The 21,198-nt window shown below is 25.0% G+C and overlaps 1 protein-coding gene across 1 annotated transcript in view; it reads left to right on the top strand.

Moving 5' to 3' along the window:
• LOC134832570 (putative mediator of RNA polymerase II transcription subunit 26) overlaps window positions 1-19,455 on the top strand; it is a 51,155-nt gene extending 31,700 nt beyond the window's left edge. The window contains exons 7-10 of the mRNA XM_063846634.1: window positions 17,144-17,481; window positions 17,544-17,768; window positions 18,526-18,753; window positions 18,915-19,455. Coding sequence (XP_063702704.1) covers window positions 17,144-17,481; window positions 17,544-17,768; window positions 18,526-18,753; window positions 18,915-19,101 — 978 coding nt within the window. The 3' untranslated portion in view covers window positions 19,102-19,455. The remainder of the gene's footprint in view (window positions 1-17,143; window positions 17,482-17,543; window positions 17,769-18,525; window positions 18,754-18,914) is intronic.
• Window positions 19,456-21,198: the final 1,743 nt, after the last annotated feature.

The raw sequence follows: 21,198 nt of genomic DNA, 5'->3' as shown, positions 1-21,198 counted from the left end.
TAAGCAATGTGCACGACTCGCGAGATATTTCTCGATTTCAATAAAGAAATAGACGCACGACTAGACATAAAATACTTACAGATTCCAAATGTGTAACATCATCGTTCGCTTTTGTTGTAAAGACGAAAAAAATAAAATTTTTATATGATTCATTGAGTCGAATTGCGTCGAGAAACGTTCGTCGGTGGCACGAATCAGGTGCATTTTTAATTAAAAATTTAATTTTCTTGTCGTTTTTGGGTCTGGGATGTGCTGGAATGGAAGTCAAAACATCACATCTGTTTATTTTACCGAAATAACAAACAGAAATTAGCATTTTTGAATGATGAAACTACAGTTAGAGCGAGTATGGATACGGAATTTCTGTGGAATGTGCGTTAAAATATGACGACAACGTCAATTATTTTGAAATTAGTTTAGAACAGAGACACGCGTAATGTACTTATGGTTAACTAGATGTGTCAATTAGACCAAGGCGAGTGATTGTTTTATTTCTTAATTAAATTTAAATTTAAATTTTTCACATATTTTGATTTAAAAAAAAATTAATTGTTTTGAATTAAAAAAAAAATCTTAATTTTTTTAAGTTTAATGTTTTTTTATTTTAAAAAAAAATATATCCCTTTCCGGGGCCAAAATTTTTTTGATTTTTTGCGCGTTTTGAAATTTCTCTTAAATTTCAAAGACCAAAATTCAAAACAAAACCGGGAAAGGGATAATTAATTTTTAAAATGTTTAAATAAAATATTTTATTATTTAATTTATTTTAATTTAAATATGATTTAATTTATTTAATTTTTTATTTAAATTTTTTATTTAATTTAAATTAAGGAAATTTTGTTAAAAAAGTTGAAAATATTTTTTAAATTAGTTTTTCAATTAATTTTAATTATTTTTTTAATTAATTTTTAATTTAAATTAATTTTTTAAGAACAAAAAAAAATTTGTTCTTATAATTTTTTCAACATTTATTTAATTTTTAATTTATTTTATAATTTTTTTTAATTAATTAAAAGTTAAAAATTAATTACCATTTTTAAAAATTTTTAAAATTTTTTTTTATTTTTATATATATTTTTTTAAATATTAAATTATTTTTATAATTTAATTGATTTATTATTTTTTTTGAGAATTAATTTTATTTTTTTTTTATTTTTTTTAAAATATTTTTATTAAATAATTTTTATTATAAAAAAATAATTTTAAAATTTAAAAAAAATATTTTTAATTTTTTTAACAGCCTAATTTATTTTTATTTTTTTACATTAATTTATTTTCTGTTTTTTCAAAAATAAATTTTTAAATTATTTTTTTTTTGAACATCAGATTTTTTTTAATAATTTTTTTAAGGTTTTAGTTTATTCGAATTTTTATTTTATTTTTTTGTGAATTAATTTTAATAATTTTTATTTAATTTTTCCTAAATTAATAAAAATTAATTCAAATATTTTTTAATTATTTAATTATTTTTTTTTTAAATTTTTCTCAAATTAAATCAAAATTTTACCCTTAATTATTTAAAATTCGTGTCATAACATGAAACAACTTCAAAACTTGTAACATCCTCAAAATGATGTGTTGATGAAGATCCAGCGAGACACGAACTTATGTACTTAACAGACTCACACAAGCAACATTACAGCGAAAAAACACTGATTTTCATCTAATTTTAGACATCAACCCATATTTTCAATGGAATTTACGTACAAAAAATTCCTTTACAAAGAAAAAACGTGAGTGAGCGATGTTAACCAGAGAAAACAACAAAAAAAAAACAGAACAAGAATTTTTCGTTATACAAGCGAAATTTATATAAACATCGAGAGTGGCACGGAGAATGTCAAGCTGCTACCATTAAGACGCAAATTAATATTAATTTACTTTAAAAACTTTCCGTAAAATTGTGTTTTTCGCACATTTCGTGTCGGATTCGTCATATTTCCAAAAATATTTCAAGCGAGCAACGAAAATGCGAATTTTTTAGCGGAATTCTGATAAAAATCTTAAAAATTTCCGTAAATGATGCAAAAATTGACACACAAACCATTTTTTAGGAATGAAAATATTTGAACAGTAAAAATTTATGAATGAAATGAAATCAATGGGACACCATTTGTTGTTCCATCTGCTGGAAATGGAGAAGATGCGTATCATTTGCATTCCGTTCACATCACGACGACTCGACTCACGTGTGTTTTTAAAGGGATGTGGCCCGAAAAAAATATTTTTTTCATTTTAAATGATGAGAATTTATGTTTTTTGTGTGTGTCAGCTGTTAAAATTTGTTTTTTTTGTTTTGATATTTTTGGATCGATATTTATTATTGGAGAAGACGAAAAATGCGGTGTGAACGACTCGAGAATTTATTTATGCGAAAAATTCTGATTGAAAATTCTTTTTTGTTCTGAAAGAGGATTTTTTAACAAAAGAAAAATTTTACGCATTCATCAAAGTCGAGTGTGAAAATTGTATGTTTCGCATTAAAAAATTCTTCGTTTTAATAAGTTGCTTTTAATTTTTATTCTTAATTAATATTTTTAATTCTTTTAAAAATTAATAAAAAAATTAATTAAAAAAATTAATAGAAATTAAAATTAATTTTAATTTAAAAATTAAAAAAATAATTTTTTAAATTTTTTAAAAATTAATTATTAATTAAAAATTAATTAATTATTTTTAATTTTTTTAAATTTACTTTAAAAATTTTTGACAAAATTTTAATAAAAAAAAAATAAATAAATTTTGAAAATTTTGATATTTTTTAATTAAAAAAAATATTTTTCTTTTTGATAAAATTTTTATTAATTTCAATAAAAATTTGACATATGTCAATTCAAAAAATAACCGTTCAAAATTTTTTTTCACAATTTTTCAAATAATTTTAAATTTTGAAAGAAAAAAAATAATTTTTCACATTTCACGCAAAAAATCCATTTTCGCATTGTTCAAAAGAATTTCCTCAACAAACACGCAAAGAAACACATTTTTTTGTTGTTCAAAGCAAAACACACAAAAAAGCACTTTGCAATGTGTATTTGTTCAACCTTCACTTGAAAAACCGAAATCTGAAGCACAAACAGCTGTCTCAAGTGTTTGAAGTCTGCTCTCTTTCTTCTTGCGCCAACCAAACAATCGCATGAAAGTAAAAACTTCACAACAAATAAAAAAAAGTGTAACAATGAAGCAACAAATAATGCACACATATCATTGTCGAAACCCATTTTTGTTACAATCCAGTCTCGAATCTCTCGTAAAAACTCAAATTTAATTCAATTTTGATGCTTTTTTGGTCACTTGCCAAGCAAAAAATGAATAAAAAGCGTGATGATTGATCAAATCCTGTCCATTTTTCTGTAATTTAATAGAATTTCTGAATAAATTTTAATGATTTGTTAATTTAGTTGCAACATCAATTCATCGCGGCGCGAGAAAAACCGGGGCGTCAATTCATTTTTCATTATCGTTCATTAAAAATTTTTATGAAATTCATGCGAAATTGTCGGGTATGAGGCGAAAAATTGCAAACGAACGTGCAATTAACGTTAATCACAATAATAAAAAGTTTTTTCTTCACGATTTTTGAGTGAGTGTAATAAAGAGATAAATATTTAGTGAATGAAGAAGAAGAAGAAAATTTAAATAAATTCGCTATGAAGTGCTAAAAATTATAAAGTCAGTCTGGATTTGAATTTTTTTTCTTGTTTTGAACTCAGGAAATTTATTTATTAAAAAATTGTTCGTTTGTTTGACTTCAGAAGCGTTTTGATTGTTTGTGAAAATAAAGTAGAAGCAACGCGTTTAATATAAATAAAGAGTAATTTGATGCGTTTGGAAGCACATCTGCGTAACATTTGTTCGAGTATTTCGTGTTTTATGTGTCGGAAAGAAGAAGAAGCGAGCGAGATGAAAACAATTGAAATTTCTTTCAAGTGATTCATTTAGCGTCGAATTTCTATTTTAATGGAAAACTTTAATTGAATTTGCATCGTTTTGTGTTTTAGTGAGCTTAGAGTTTTAATGAAATTTTGAAGAATTTTAGTGACTCACGAGAAAATTTGAGCAGATTTAAACTATTAAATGTTGAAAAATTGCAGATTTTAATGAAAAAAAAAAAAATAATAAAAATCATTTATTTAAAATTTCGTCGAAAGTCGTTAAATAAAATAAAAAATTAATAAAATTATTTTTTTTTTAAATTTTTTAAATAATTATTTTTAAATAAATAACTAATAATTTTTTTAAATAAAATTTATTTTTAAGAAAAAAAAAATAAATTTATGAATTTTTTTTTAACTAAGTTTAAAGTTCAAATAAAATTAATTAAATTAAATTAAATTAATTAATTTAAATTAATAAAAAAAATATTTGAATTAATTACCTAAATAATATTAAAAAAAAAAAAATTGAAAAAAATTTTTTTTGAATTTTTAAGACTTGATAAAATTATTTTTATAAATAATATTCAATAAATAAATATTTTTTTAAAATAATTCTTTTTTAATTGTTTTAAAATAAATAAAAAAAAATATTTTTTAATAAAATTAAAATAAAAAAATTTTTTTAATATTTTTTTTAATTTTTAAACAATTATTTAAAAAAAATTAAAATTAATAAAAAAATTTGAAAATCTAATGATCGGTCTTAAAATAAAAAAGTTATGGCTGGGACAGACACAGGAATTAGTGATTTGAAGTAAAAAAAAATTAAATTTCATGCCAAGTAATTGACTTTCGAAAAAATTTTATTTTATTTTAAAATATTTTTTATAAAAATTTTACTAATCTCTTTATTTTTTTCTTTCTCATTTTAGGTAAGAATCAACTTTTTCTATTGACTTTTGGTCCATAAAAATTTATATTTCGTAAGTAAATGACATTTTTTCGTTCGTTATCAAAAAAAATCTTTCACCACAAACTCTTCATTAAAATAAACAAAGTTGTTAAAAATCATAATTTTACGACAATGACACCAAAAACTCTCATAAATCGTAATTTATTTAAAAAATAAAAACTACAAGTGCACTTACAGGAAATAGTTTGCCTTTCCCCGAAAAAATTGTTTAAACTTTCGTTGTTGCATCGCATTGAATTGACGTCAGATTCTTTCTCAAACGAATCGAGTTGACGACGAAATATATTTTTTTTTATAATTATATTATTTTAATTGACTGTCGCTTTGCATTGTTTTTGCCTTCCCGAGTGGCATTGTCGCAATCAATTGTCATGAAAAACTGCGTAATGGAGTGTGACAAAATTAAATTAATTTTTTAATGTACTCATCACGCATCATTTCTCCAATGTGCGATGTACATAATTGTCATCATCAGTTGTGACTCCAATTGGATTCTTAATTTTTTCATTATTTATGATCAGAATTAACCTTCGAAATTTCGTTTCATGATCGCGATGTAAAATGGTCTACTAAGCATTTATCGTTAATGTTTTTACAAAAAAAAAAAAAAAACTTTAAAAAAACAAATGTTTACATCATCATCATAAAAATATGACATTGAACTTTTTTTGTTAATATTTTTCTATTGTCGGTGTTTTATTTTATTTATTATCAGATTTTGCCCTTTTTCAGAACAAAAAAGTCTCTATAATTAGAGGAGTACTTTACAATAGAAACGCAGGGGCGGCATTCATTTTATATTATTTTTTTAAATTTTAATTATTTTTTTAAATTTTAATTATATAAAATTTTAATAAAAATTAAATTAAAATAAATAAAATTTAAAGAATAATTAAAAACTTAATTATTTTTTAAAATTTAATAAAATAAATTTTTAAATTTAAATTTGAATATTTTATTTTTTTTTAAATTAAAACAATTAATTTTTAATTAATTATTTTTTTTTAATTTAAATTATTATAGATAATTAATTGCTAATAAAATATTTTTTTGAATAATTTATTTTAATCAATAAATTTAACATTTAAATAATTTTAATTTAAAATTTTAAAAAAATTATTTTGATAAATTAAAAAATAAAAAAAAATTTAATTTACAAAAAAAAATTAAATTTAATTAATTTTATATTAATTTTTTAAAATTTAAATTAAATTAAATTTTGAAAAAAAATAACATTTAATTAATTAAATTCATAATTATTTTTTTTATATTTTTTTTTTTTTTATCAAAAATTCATCTTTAAAAAAATTTTTTACGCCCCTGATTTCTCAATAAAACTACAAATAAACATTTAAAAAAATGTGTAACGGAAATAGCATCACTCGAATTACCAGAATCTCGTACTAAAATTAGACTCAAGTGTCATCTAACGAAAAAATCCATTATTTTTCATGAACATTCATTCAAAGTTTATTTAAACTTTTTTTTCTCGTTTAATTAGATTTTGTACATTTATGGATTTCATTTCATTTCAAAGAAAAAACTGAACTGAACTAAAATTAAAATAATAACAACACAGATTTTTTTTTGTTGCAATAACATAAAATCGAAAAAACTAAGACAATAGAAAAAAATATTCAGAAGCTCTATTAGTAGTTTGCAGTAGTAAAACGAGATAAAAGTAGATAAACATAACAAACAACAAAAGATGAGAAAAAAATGCATTTTTTTATTATTATTTGTCAACAACGAGGATTTTTCTTCCTCCGCAAATAACGTTCAAGATTATTTTTTATCCGTTTTTTGTTTGTTCAGATTTTTTTTCATGTTGACTTTTTTTAAAGAGAATTTTTTATTAAATTTGAATAGAAAATGCGCTCAAATTGAATTTATAGAGAAAAAAAGGCGAGTTTTGAGTGATATTACTGCATCATGAGAACGAAAGACGAGAAAAAATGCACCAGTAAGGCACTGACGCAACTTTAATTCAATTATTATTCATTTTTTTCTCTTTTTTTGCTCTATTATATTAAATAACAAGAGAAAAAAAATAATAAAAATTTAACCAGAAATGAAACTATTCTTATCTCGAACTTGTTAACGATTTTTTTCAACATCAACTCGAAGGTCGGTCATTTTTTTGAATAGTTGAACGTTTGCTGAGCGAAAAAACGTGAGAATTGCAAAATATGTTTCTTATCAAGGCATTGGAGCAAAATCCCAAAGCAAGGAAAAAAACATTAAATACCAACAAAAGGCGAGATAATCAAGCAAAAAAGCGATAAATTAAAGGGAAAAATCTCGAGGACGACATCTTTAAAGCACCTGAGGGAATAAATAACGTAAACATTAAACATAAACTAATGCAAACATCATGAACATGATCTCTCTCTGTTTGTTTGCTATTTTTGTCGTTCCTAATCCAATAAACCAGACGACAATTTTTTTTCCATTCAATTTTTTGTGGCAAATTTTTCTCTTTTTTGATTTAATAGAAAGAAAATTTTCCTTTAAAGGAAATCCGATTCCTAATTTCTTCATCTTGTCATCTTTATGTTGATGATTATGACCTAATGCTTGACTTTTTCATCAAAAATTCGTCTTGTTTATGTTTTCTGCGATGTCTATCATCATTTATTACATGGAACAAGTGCAGACAAGGCAAATAATTTTCCCCCTCGTTCTTTCGAAAATCGTGACTTTTCCTTTTATCTATTCAAATCACGGAATTGGAACGAATAATAGTCGATATAGAAGTTTTGGAGGATACTGAGGAGAGAAATTTAGCAATTTTTACTCGATTGGAGTTAAATTTTATGCGTTTTGGATTATTTTTAGACCTTCAGGTGTTAAATTAGCATCTCAAAGAATTTTTTAGAACACAAAATCAGAAAATTTTAGATTTTTAGAGATTAATTTAAATTTTTAAAAGTTAAATTAAGACATAAAATGATAATTTAAACCCAAAAGATGTTAATTTTAAACATTAGATGTTAATTTAACACCTCAAAGGTTTAAATTTAAATTCTAAAAAAATTAAATTATCATCTCTTGAATAAAAATTTGTTAATTTTTCAAAAAATTTTTAATTTTATTTTAAAAATTTTATTTAAGGAGCTAATTTAACACCTACAGATGCTAATTTACCATCTTAAGGTCTTAATTTAACACCCATGAGCTAAAAAAGCAATTTTTAGAGTCAAATTCATCCAAATTTGAACTACAGTGAAAAGGAAACCATTTAACTTACACAAAAAAAAACGAAGACGAAGCACGTGACTAAAGCGAAAATTTTCGTTAATGATCAAAAATTATTTTCTACGTAGATAAGAAGCGAAATGCGCGATAAGAGATTTAGGTCGCAAAATAATCTCAAGTGGCTTTGAAATACTTTTAAATAACGAATAAATGACGGTCAAGAATTTTACTTTTTAAAAATTGATAAAAAAAAACTGTTTCGACACCGAAAAAGGTCAATTTATTGAAAAATTCAGCAACCTCTTTGTCTAATTTTATTTTTACTATTTTTTTTTCTCAAAAAACAAACAAAAAAAAAATCAATTTTTTGGCCATCATCCAACAAAAAAAAAGGGAACCAAAAATTAAAGTGATCCTTATCTTAAACGAGCTCGTTTTATTGCTTCAAATGTTACAAAAAAAAAGAATGCAAGTGTGTACGCTAAATGCTCCAATGAACAAAAGAACCCATGTTCAGAGAAAATTTTATCAAACGAGACAAAAGCAGCATGGAACAAAAAAAATATTTAATAAATACACGACACACGAGAAAACTCCTTAAAACTAACATTTGTGCGCTCGTGTACGTTTTCGTGACGAGATACGAGACTAAATTAGGCTATTCAGCTTCTTGTCTCTCCCTCGGTTTTGTGAGTTTTTCTCCCTTATGCGTCTTGCAATGTGTTTTGTTGTGTATTTATTATCGTGAATGATTACATTTTTGGTGTCGTTTCGTTCCTTTTATAGACTAGGTCGGTTCTCTGTGTCGATAGAGGTACGTGGGAGTATCCTCTTTATTATCCTTTTGACTTTAATTTTGTTCTGTACGCGACATGCTGAATTCATTCAAATGTGGAAGTATAACAGCTTTTATACAAAACTTGGATGGGAAACTTGTAACTTGAGTGCTTGGCTTGGATGAATTGGAATAATTTTTTGTGTGATTTTTTTTTTCTACGGAGCATTGAAATTAAAATTTTAATTTTAAATAATATTTTATTTTAATTTATTTTTTTTAAATTAATTTTTTTAAATTAATTTTTAATTAATAAATATTTGATGAATTAAAAATTAATTAATTTGAAAATTTAATAATTAAAATTAAATTAATTTTTATTTAATTTTATCATGAATTATTTTAAAGAAAATATTTTTATGAATTATTTTAAATATTATATTATTTTTAATTAAGGAATTAATCAAAAAATAATTAATTTTCTCTATAATTAAAATTTTTTCATGATCAATTCCTTGAAAAAATTAAATTAATAAAAAATATAAAATTTATATAAAATATAGAAAAATTAAATTGAAATTAATTTACTTTTAAGTATTTAATTTTCAAATTAAAAAATTTTTAATTCATCAAATATTATCGAATTAAAAATTAATACAAATATTTTATATTTAAATTTTTAAAAAATTAAGTTTTATTTTATTTAATTTTTCCACAGATCAAAAATCATTAAAAAAATTGATATTTATTTTAATTAAAAAATAAATAAATAAATTATTTAAAAAATATAATTAAATAAAAATAATTAATTTTTTAAAAACTCTTTAATTAAAAATAAAATAAAATTATTTTTTTTATTATTAAAATTTTTTAAATTAAATTAAAAAAAAATTTAAATTAAATTTTTATTATTTTTATTTAATTATTTTTTTGTATTTTTTAAATATTTATTTAATTTTTTTTAAATTAAATTAAATTTTATTTGAATTAAATTTAAATTAATATCATTAAAAATCATAGCAACCGCTTACCTTTTTAAACCCAAAAAACGTCACATTTTGACAATTCCTTTCCAATAAAACTGTTTTTCCTTCAGTTTTCGCGTCGTAAATACATTCAGCTACATTCACCCGACCAAAGTACGCTCGTATCGCTGAACACTTGAACTAAATCGCAGGCGCTAGAAAATCCTCGAGGTCACACATAGCTACACATGTATTGTGTGTGTGACATTCATTCCCGTGTTGTTGAAACGTCAGTCAGCCTTTGAAATTCGCTTGAATTTAAATGGAAAAAGAAAAGAGAAAGCTCTGGCAATAAAATTTATTATAAAAAAAAACATTTAAAATTAAGTAACTTATGGCAAAAAAATATTTTTTGTAACTTTTTTGTGTGTTAAGTAGAAGTTAAGTCGGAACGGGACGAAAAACCAGAAGAAAAGTAAATGAGTGGAAAATAAAAAAAAAAGAAAGAGCTTGAACTTGAGGGAAAATATTTGCCTAGAATGAAAAGTCGGACTGTGTAGAAAAAAAATATAAATTAAAAAATAATCAAAAGAAAAATATTTTTTTAAATTTTAAGTGTTCCCAATAAATGGAAAAAAAGCAAAAAATTCAAAAAAATTACGTTTGCTGTGATAAGTTTAAATTAAAAATTTCTTAATTTTTTTTTATAAAAAAAATAATTCAACAAAAAAATCAAAAAGATGCAATAAAAATTCGTTTTTCCATACAAAAAAAAAAAAATAAAAAGGAAAAAAAATCATAGTGAATTGATGAAAAAAAAATCGAATACAGAAAAAAATGTTTCCAATTCATTAAACAGTAAATAAAGTTCCATTAAAGGAAATTTCTTGAAAGAAATTGACAAGTAACAAAAAAAAATAAACCTAAAAAGACATTCGATGACATAAAATTTGGTGTTACGTGATGATGATTACTTCAGGTTTTACGGAGGTAAGTTCCTCGTAAATTCAAGGGATTTTCGGCTCATTCAAAATTGAGCAGCGAGTTGCGTGCGTTCCGACATCAAATTAAAGTCCTTCAACTTGATTACTTTTTTTTTTCGTTGTGTCGATTATCAATAAAAGAAAATGAAATATATTTTATCATCGTTCACGTCAAAGCCACTCCGAAAATTTTGCTCTCTCGGTTTGCAAATGTCATCCGCAGTCGTCGTCGTCGTCGCTGCTCCAACATCCTAATAATAAAAAGCAATAATGAACATCCTTTTCAAGCGAATATTACAGAGGTACCTACATGCGGGGTGAAAATGTGCGTCAAGCGAGCAGCATCACATCATTTACCATTCGAGTATTGTGTGAGATGATGATGACTGTCATGACGTTATTTACTGCAAGAGAGATTTTGAAGAAAAGTTTCGATTTTGATAAGAAACGAACGACTTTATCGCATTTTTATGGACATTTTACATTTTCTTACTCCTCATAATATGAAAATTTCACATTTTCGTACTCCTCATAATCAAAAAATTCACATTTTCGAACTCCTTATAGTCAAAAGTTCTACAAATCTTAATTCTTTTTTATTTTAAAGATTTTCTTTTGAAGTTTTTATGTAAAAATCAAAAATTTTCGTTTTTGTACTCCTCATTTTACAAATTTTGCTCCTCAAAATATAAAATTTCTTACAATTCGTTACTCCTCATGCCAATTTTTAATTTCTCTTGATTTTGAAATTTTTATTAACTCTAAATTTCACAATATGTTACTCCTCTTCAAATTTTTGATGAATTTTCTGTTAAATTTCATAATTTGATATTTTCATACTCCTCAAAATTTAATTTTTCTACATTTTTGTAATCCTCATGAATTGTGAATCTTTCGTAAAATTTCACATTTTCTTACTCCTCTTGCACATTTTGATACTCCTCATTACTCAAAAGACACAAAAATCGACATAAAACCAAATTTTTCTCCGAAATGCGGTAGAAAAAAATGTTTAAAATAGATTTCCATCGGAATCTTATTGTTTCTTGTGTGCGCTATCCAATCCTCTGCCATTCCATAAATAGCGAACAGTGGCCTACTTTGTGTGTTGTTCATCTGTGATGCGATGATGACTGTTGATTGTCTCTCTTTCGCACTCGTTCCCTACAAAAAAAAAAAGATGTCAAACAATGAGGAAGCAAAAAAATGATGAAAAGCACACTTTTTATGATAATTATTTTCCTTGAGGCGATTCGTTTGCATAATGTATGAGACATAACTCTTTATATTCTTGAGTTGAAGGCTCTTCTGCCGTTTTTCGTCGTGTGTCGAGCTGATTAATTTTTCCACATAAATTATTTTTCTTCCATTCCAAAAATAAATACATGACCTTTTTCCAATTCCGCGTCGTTTCAATGCATTTTTGTATGAAAATTTTAACGCTTCTTCCTGAGAAATGTCACAGTTTTACGTTTGGAGTCCAATCAAATCAATTCCAACAAAATTGGATAATTTCCCTGCAATTTTCGTCAATTTCTCGTAATCGATACCAATATGGTTGTTTGTAGGTCGCGAGTTTGTCTTGTCCCTGAAAGTATTTTTTTCAAATGAAAATTTTAAGTATTAAGGACAGAATTTTTTTATGAAAGGATAAAAATTTCAGATTTTTCATGAAATAATTTTTTTTATTATTTTTAATCCAAAAATTATTTTTTTAATATTTTTTTTTAAATAAATTTTTTTAAAAAAATTAAAAAAATAAAATTTTAAAAAAAAAAATTTAAAATTAATTTTAAAAATTTTTTTTTTATTTTCAAAATTATTATTTTTTTAAATGTTTTTAAATTTTTCGTAAAAAAAAATTTAATTAAAATTATTAATTTTCTTAAAAATATTTTAAAATTTTCAGTCAGAAAAAAAATTAATTAATTTAATTTTTTTATCAAAAATTAAAAAAAAAAATTTTTAAAAATAAATTCATTTAATTTTTTTTAGAAAAAAAATATGTTTAAATATTTTTTTATAATTTGAATTTATTTTTTTTATATTTTTAAAATTTTATTTTTTTAAAAAAATAAAAAAAAAATAAAAAAAATATTTTTTTTAGATTAATTACAAGTCCATTTTCGTCGTTATGTCACAAACCGCATGTAAAACCAAAAATTTATGTCTGCTACTAAAAATAAAAAAAAAATATTTAAACGAAAGAAAAGTTCTTTAATAAAGCAAAATGGAATTAGGACACGCAAACGTCAGCCATTTATAATGTTTTTGCAACAGTTTCCCCTCGCTGTCGTTCGTGTGCGTTTTTTTTTTGCTCGTCGTCGTCATTATTGACCGAGACAGCATATGCGGAGCAAGAGCAAGGTAACAACACTTGCAAATCATAAATAATTTACGAGACCATTGTTCGAAATCGTATTAGAAAAAAAAAACGTAAAGATGCATTGACCTTCGTCGTTGTCGCAGGTAGGAAAATTTCCTCTCATAAGATTTCACTTTCTTTCACTTCTCGGATCGAATTCGATTGTTTATTAGCATAATAATGGATTTCGAGGAAATTTATGATCTCCATTGTTTTTTTACGACTCTCACTTTTTTTGGGCTCAATTGTGCAAAAATTGTGGTATTATCGATTTTTTGCCCCAAAAATTAATTTTTTAAGAACCCTTTAATTTTTTTTTTTAATTTTTTAAGGAAGTCGTCTGAACTTTCCAGACAAACAATCAAACAATCGCCCCTTAAAAAGATTATTGGAGAGACAAAATGTAATTATTTAACGTCAGACTGCAACATTTTCCATTGTCGCCAATAACAAACCACGAAATAAAAAAAGAACCAAGAACGATTTATGACTCGTTTGCCCTCAAGCAATAAATTTTTTTAAAAAAATATTCCATTAAAACGAAACAAAACGCGCAAAGACAAACATTTCCTGAAGGAGGGAAATTTTCATTTATTTTTTTTTTATTGCAAACAAAAAAAACACGAACACCGCTGCATTTAATTGTCGTTCTTTCCAAAAATAGTAACACTCTTGCCACAAAACTTACCATACACACGGCGCGGTATACACATTTTTGCAGGTCAGGTCAGTTTTTGAACTGTGTTTCGATGGATTTAATGGGAAATTTTGTTATTAATTGGATTTTATGAGTCTGTCTGTGAGATTTTATAAATAAATAATTTTTTTTAATTTTTATTTATTTTGGCTTCTTCGAAATTGAAAAAAAAATATTTTTTAAAACAAAATAAAAATTAAATAATTAATTAAAATTATTTTTCAACATGAATAGAATATGAAAAATATTTTTTTTAATTAAAAAAAATTAATAAAAATTTAAAAATCTCGTAAAGTTTAAACTTATTTGAATAAAAATTATAAAAAAAAAACAAATTTTTAAGTTAAAAAAAATAAATTTAAAATTATTTATTTCAAATGTATTTAAAATAAATTTTAATATTCAATTAAAATTTTTAAATTTTGTAAAAAATTAAATGAGAGTCAAAATATTTTTTAATTTATTTTTACCAATTAATTTTATAATTTATAATTTACCTTGATAATTTATTTTTTAATCAAAATATTTTTTAAAAATTAATTTAAGATTATTTAAATTAAAATTTTGGTGCCAAAATCACAAAAAAAATATTTTTTTTTTGAAATGATATTTTTTTTAAATATTTAATTTTTTTTTTTTTTTTAAATGATAATTTTTTAAATATTTTAATTTTTTTTTTTTGAAATGAATATTTTTTTAAATATTTTAATTTTTTTTTTTGAAACGAAAATTTTTTTATAAATCTAAAAAAAAATTACAAAATTTGTATCAAAATTTTTATAAAATTATTTTTTTTAAATTTTATTATAATGCACTCAAGTCATTCGCATTTCATAACTCGTCAATCCCTTCCACAAAAAATGATGAACTTTTTTTTCTACTACTGAACAAACAAATACTACAGAACGCACGTAGCTCGTGTACATCTCCCATAGATAAAAGGTCATTGGTGATAACGATGAGTAATTAAATCAGGTACAGAATGATAAACGGTCCAAAAAATGCTTCTCTTTCTCTCTATCTCTTTCACCCAAAATTTTTTGACCTGCTTTAGCGTCAGTATCGGTCAGATTGTTGATCAAGCGACATTGAAATTCTAATTTTTATAAAAAAAAAATCGACGCGTGTTTTAATTTTTTTTTATAGAAAAAAAATTATTTTGTTACAAATTTTGATAAAAAATCGAATTTTTATGTGAAAGTGTGTCTGAAATGATAATTTATTAATTATTTTTTTAATTTTATTTTTTACGATAAAAAAGATAAAAAAAAGACAAAAATGACAGAAGAAAAACTTTACCGCGTTAATAGCGAAGAGCTATTAAATCGTTCCTTCCGCTATTATTACACCGTTGACACGAGTGCCTTCAGCAACGATGATTTCGATCTTTTTGTCAACTCCCTGGAGAACTCGTGTCGCAATTCGACGAAAAAATACAAGAAAAACGCCGCTCCATTACGCCCGCGAATGCCACGTGCATGCAGCAAAAAACTTGTCGACTATCCGGATTCGGAAATTTATGAAAATGTCTCGTCGGGCATCTCGTACATGGAAATTGTCGATGAATCGCCGCGTCCTATGAACTTTTCCGGTGCCTCGAGTGTCTTGTTGGATGTCAGTAGCAGTTACGAGTGTTTATCGAGTATTCCGTCGTCGCCGCAGCATGTCACAGTGGATAAATTGACACCGTTAAGGGCATCAACGGAAGGTTTGCTGCAGAAAAACAAAAGTCTGAAGGATATTTTCAGCTATTTCGACGAAGATGTCAAGATAAATGATAGTTCGACGACGAGTTTGCATCGCATTGGTCGACGTAGGCCACGAAAAACGAGCGACACCACGGATGACGAGGATAGTTTTTTGACGTATGACGAGGAAAAGTACGACAACAAAGTTTATTTGTACAAGAAACAGCAGAAAAGTGTCGATAACATGGTGAACGAGTTCCAACGTCTCAAGTCGTCGTACTTGCAACAAACTTTGAACGATTATAATGCGACGCGGAACACGAGTACAGCAACTGTGGGTCGTCTCGCGAAAAATCGCATCCAATTTTTCGAGAATATGTGTGCCAGCGGCGATGGAATCCCCAATAACACGACATATGAAGTGCCAAATAAGCTAAATAACACCCAAAAATCGTTCAATCAAACGAAAGCGATTTTCGAGGAGAACGAAAAGAACTTGAGCAAGACTTCAATAACGCCTTTATGCAAAATTCTCCCGATTGGCAAGGCTTTGATCAAGGAAAAGTCATTGGAAATCGAAAACTCATCATTAAAATTCCAAAATTTGAAGGAAAAATCTCTTTTGAGCTTCGATTCGAGCAATATTGTGACTCCGCAAGCAATTCCCGTGTTCAATGTCAACTTGCACGACAACTTCAAGGAGAAATCTTTCAGTAAAGAAGCCTTTTTCGCAAGTAAATTCATCGAAACTTCGTTAAATTCGACGCCAATTACTCCCGTTAAGGCTTCTAACGCGAAAATTATGCTGAATCACAGTTCTCCGATCACGCCGCCGCAACCAGAGATCAATTGGGAAACACATCCGGAGATAAAAAAGCGCCAATCAGTAGATCATGCGACACAAACAACGCCCAAAAAGTATCAAGATCATCAAACGAACACAAGTCCCATGACTTCGCCCATAATTCAGGCTTCAACTCCCGCGAAATGCGAAGTTTCGGGCAAAAATCTGTCATTTACGCTGTATGAGGCTTCCGAACAGGACGACGACACGGAAATTGCATTTGTTGACAATTACTCGTGCTTTACGTTCGATGATGCGCCCTTCATTAACATCAATGATAAAAGTCTAATGTTGGCTTTGGAGAACTTTTTGGCAATTTGGGACTTGAGTTTGATCGATATGATTCTCGCTTTGATCAACGAGAACTGTAATTTGACGGTGCAAACTGAAGTAATCGTAAAAACGAACATGGATTCGGTCGATAAGACGTCGCTCGACTTGCAATTGTGTCACATGAGTGCTTTGGCATACGAAACGAACGAAGTTGGGGCTGTGATGAAACTTTCGTTGTTCGATCCCGCGACGAACGGCGATAAAGATGTGAAAATTGTCTTTTGTGCGATTGGCGACGATCAAATTTCGTTGGTTGATGAGAAGTTGAGTGTTGTGACGGACAATATTTTGATCTATATTGCGTTTATTTTGAAGGTTAGCAACTAAAATTGAATAAAAAATTATTTTTTATCACGAAAAAATGTCATTTACCTGATTTTTTAAGATTTTTTTTTTCAAAACGAACAATTTATTTATTTTTTTTTGTTTTTTTCTTCCAAATAGCCGCCAGAAAATGAATTACAGAAATCACATGAGACCAATACAAATCTCAGCGAACACCAATTACGTGTGCAGGCGTCTCTGCAACGTCTCAATGTGCCTGACTGGTATAAATCGTACACAAGCGGAAACAATACGACGATTGGAGCGTCGCCAGCGAATCGTTCGACCCTCGATTCGAGTGGTTTCCTGCGAAAACGGAACTCGGATGTTGGCAGATGGACTGGATTGAGTTCGAAAACGACGTCATTGAGCTCGTTGGGTTCACAGCGTTCCGACAGGAGTCCCGTTATGCTGAGTCCTTCGTCGCATAGTCATCATGGACAAACAGGGTTTTCGAGGTAATTTTATAAATTTTTCTAAAAATAAGAAAAAATATTAAAATTTTTAATTTTTTTTGTAGATGGTCAACATCGCACTTGAATTCTAATCAAACATCGCCAAGTGTTTCGACACGAGGTTCATTTTCACGCGGCGTATTGTCGGCAGGCGGGTACCAAAGCACAGGAAACACATTACGTGGATCCTACAGACAACCGTATCTCGGATGGAGAAGTCAGGAAAAGCTCGCAGCACAACAACAGCAGCAACAGCAACAAGCGTCAACTTTGAGAACGCCCGCTGAAAGGTAAAAATTTATTTTTTTTTAAAAAAAGTTTTAAAAAATTTAATTTTTTTTACAAAAGTTTTAAAAATTTTAATTTTTATCACAAAATTTTCATAAAAAAAATATTTGAATGAAAAAAAAATTATCAAAAAATCTCTAAAAAATATTTTTCAAGCAAAATTATTTTTATTTAAAAAAAAATAATTTAATTTTTTTTTTAATATTTCCGCTTAAATAATTTTAAAATAAATAAATAATTTTCTATAGAATTAATTTTCGATTTTCTTAAAATAAAAATTTAATTTAAAATAAATTAAATTTAAAATAAAATTGAATTAATTTAAATTTTAATTTTAAATTAAAATTTAATTAATTAATTCATTTATTAAAATTAATTAATTAATTAAATTAATTTATTGATTAAATTAAATTTTATTTTAATAAAATCGAAAATTAATTCTATAGAAAAAGTAAATTATTTTAATTTATTTTTATAAAAATTTTTTCTTTAATTTAATTTTACAAAATTAAATTTGATTTTAAACTAAAATGAAGTAAATGTTATGAAAAACTTTTTTTTTTATTTTTTTAAGTACCTAAATTAATTTAAAATTAAATTTTCATGACAAGAATTATTTTTTCTATGTATGAAAAATTTTAATTTAAGAAAAAAAATTAATTAAAAAAAATTTCAAAAAACTTTTGTATGAAAAATTAAATTTTTTTTAAACCAAAAATAATTTTTAAAATTTTTAATAATTTTTTAATTTATTTTTAGACTCGCATCATCGTTACTGCAACAAAAGCAACAACAACAACAAAGAGACTCTGACTCCAAGCCGCCAATTCCTCCGCATCATCAACACCATTATCAGCAACAATCCGCATCGCCTGTCATTGGCACGCCCGAAATCAAAGACGAGATCAAGGAAGTGACATCTGCCATCGTGCACTACGTTAATGACCAACGCAACTCCCGCAGTCGATCTACGAGCCCAAGTCAAAGGTAAATGTCTCCCCAAATTCCCCTAAAAAAAAACAAAAATTGTTAAAAGTCAAAAAAATCACCTTAACTGACTTTTGCCCAATTTTTCTTGTCTTTTTCCCCCACAAAAAAAATCCTCTTTTCCTTGACTCGCACTCCAAAAAAACGTCGCACAAAAACAGATGCTGGCTCGAATCGTCGTTCGTTGGCACAAAACCCCTCGAATCGCCGCAAACGCCGGTCATCGACAATGCTACAACAACAAATGTCGTTGCCGCCTTCCAATCGTCTTCGTTACCTCGGCACACAACGTCGTCGAGAAACAATGGAGCTGCCCTCAATGGTAATGGTGAGTCGACTTACGTGTAGAAAATATGCAAAAAAAAAATAGAAATATATTTACACAATGTGTAGAATACAACAAAAAAACATGAGATCCCCCCTTTTAAAATCTTGTCTTTTAACGTAAAATAATTAATTTTATTTTGTTTTGATTAAAATCCAGTCAAAACCGAATTTTTCATTTTGTATTGTATGAATGTCTTTTTTTTTTGGCACACATCTAATATATTATATTATACAATTATAAAATTATGTTAGACTAGAAGAATAAATAAAATTTATAATTTTAAACGAAAACAAAACGAATCGAACGATTTGCTATTATTATTAGTTAATTAAATAAAATTATTATTTTTCATGCAAATTTATGTTAATATTATGTTATAGTAGCCGACAAACATCAAAAGTAGTTTTTAAGAAAAAATTCAAGGCATGAATTGTAAATTTTTTTTCGCTTTAAATTTGCTTTTTTTCTAAATTTTATTATTAAAAAAAATATTTTTTAATTAAAATAAATTAAATAATGATTTTTGTTCACTTTTATATATAAAAAATAAAAAAAATTGTATGAAAATTATTTTAGATTTTTTTTTGCATCGAAAAACATGTGCAAAATATAAAAATAAATTATTTCTCGTTCTCTTATTTTTTTTTTCATTTATAAAAATCATTAAATTTTTAATTTTGTATCATTTTTAAAAATAATTAAATTTATTTATTTTTTTATGTAAATTGGAGCTCAATAATTTCAAAATATTTAACCCAAATAATTCTAAATTTTTTATAATATTAATTTAAATATAAAACTGCCGGTTAATAAAAAATAAATTATGACCTCCAGTTTATTTTATTCTATAAAATAAATAAAGGAAAGGTATTTTCACATCACACATGTAAAAATTTTATTTTTACACAAAACAATTTAATTGCAATATATTTTTAAAATGTAACTTTTAATAAATGAATCAATTGATGTTATTGACCTAACTTTACTTTTATTATTTCTTTAATTTTTTTTTATATTTTAAATATTTTTCATTTAAAAACAATTTTTATTTCAATTATAATTTTAAATTAAAAAAAAATAATTAATTAACTAAAAGAGAACGAGAAAAAAAATTTGCCATGTTTATTATTAAAAATAAATAAAAAATTAAAAATAAATATTAATTAAAATTTTAGTTAAATTAATTAAAATTTAAAAAATAAATATTTTTTAGTGAATGAAAGTTTTAAATAGATTTAAAAAAAAAATACGAAAAAAGTGTAATAAAAATTATTATTTGTAGATTTTTTTTTATAAGAAAACATAAAAATTAGAAAATTAATATTTTGTATTTGTTAAGCTTAATATTATTATATTTTCAAGTCCTTCATTATATTATAATTATATTATTATTATTTACATATTATTATTATTTACAACAATCAATATATAATATAATATATATTATTTTATTCAAAAAAACATTATATGGCTGTTTTTATTTATTATTTTCATTTTTTCATGGATTGGCAAAATTTTATGGTTTCTGCTTAATTTAAAATTATTTTTTTTGGCTAATGGAGACGTCTAGTTATTTTTTTCATTTTAAAGTTTTTTTTTAAACGGTGAGTGGATTTTTCATTTTTTTTTATTTAATTATTTTGCATGATATAAATATTTTCATAATTAAATATTTTTTTTTTTAAATTAAATCATCATAAAAAATTAATTTAATTTTAATTCACGAAGTATTTATTAGCACATCCCTTCCCATCCAGTTAAGTGTTCTTTAGATCAATATTCGATATTTTTGCTGAAAACGTGGACCGACTGATTTGGTAGAACAGAAAAAAGTTAAAAAAAAAAGATTTTTGTACAGTTTTTAAATTGCATTATTTCGAATTGAATGTTAATAAATCGTCGTTTTTTGCAACTTTCATCATTTTTTCACCTTTTTTCTTCGGATTTTTGTATATTTATTGAGTTTATAAAAAAAAATAATTAAAAATGAAAAAAAAAATCGTCTCCTCATTATCGTTTTTTTTATGGTTTTTTATATCTTTTTCTCTTTTTTTTCTCTTATTATGTACTTTTTTCCAACAGTTACTGTACCAACATTTCAAATACCGCCAGAACGT

Source organism: Culicoides brevitarsis, chromosome 2, assembly GCF_036172545.1.
Source record: "Culicoides brevitarsis isolate CSIRO-B50_1 chromosome 2, AGI_CSIRO_Cbre_v1, whole genome shotgun sequence".
Taxonomy (NCBI): Eukaryota; Metazoa; Arthropoda; class Insecta; order Diptera; family Ceratopogonidae; genus Culicoides; species Culicoides brevitarsis.
This window is presented reverse-complemented; position numbering and strand designations above follow the sequence as displayed.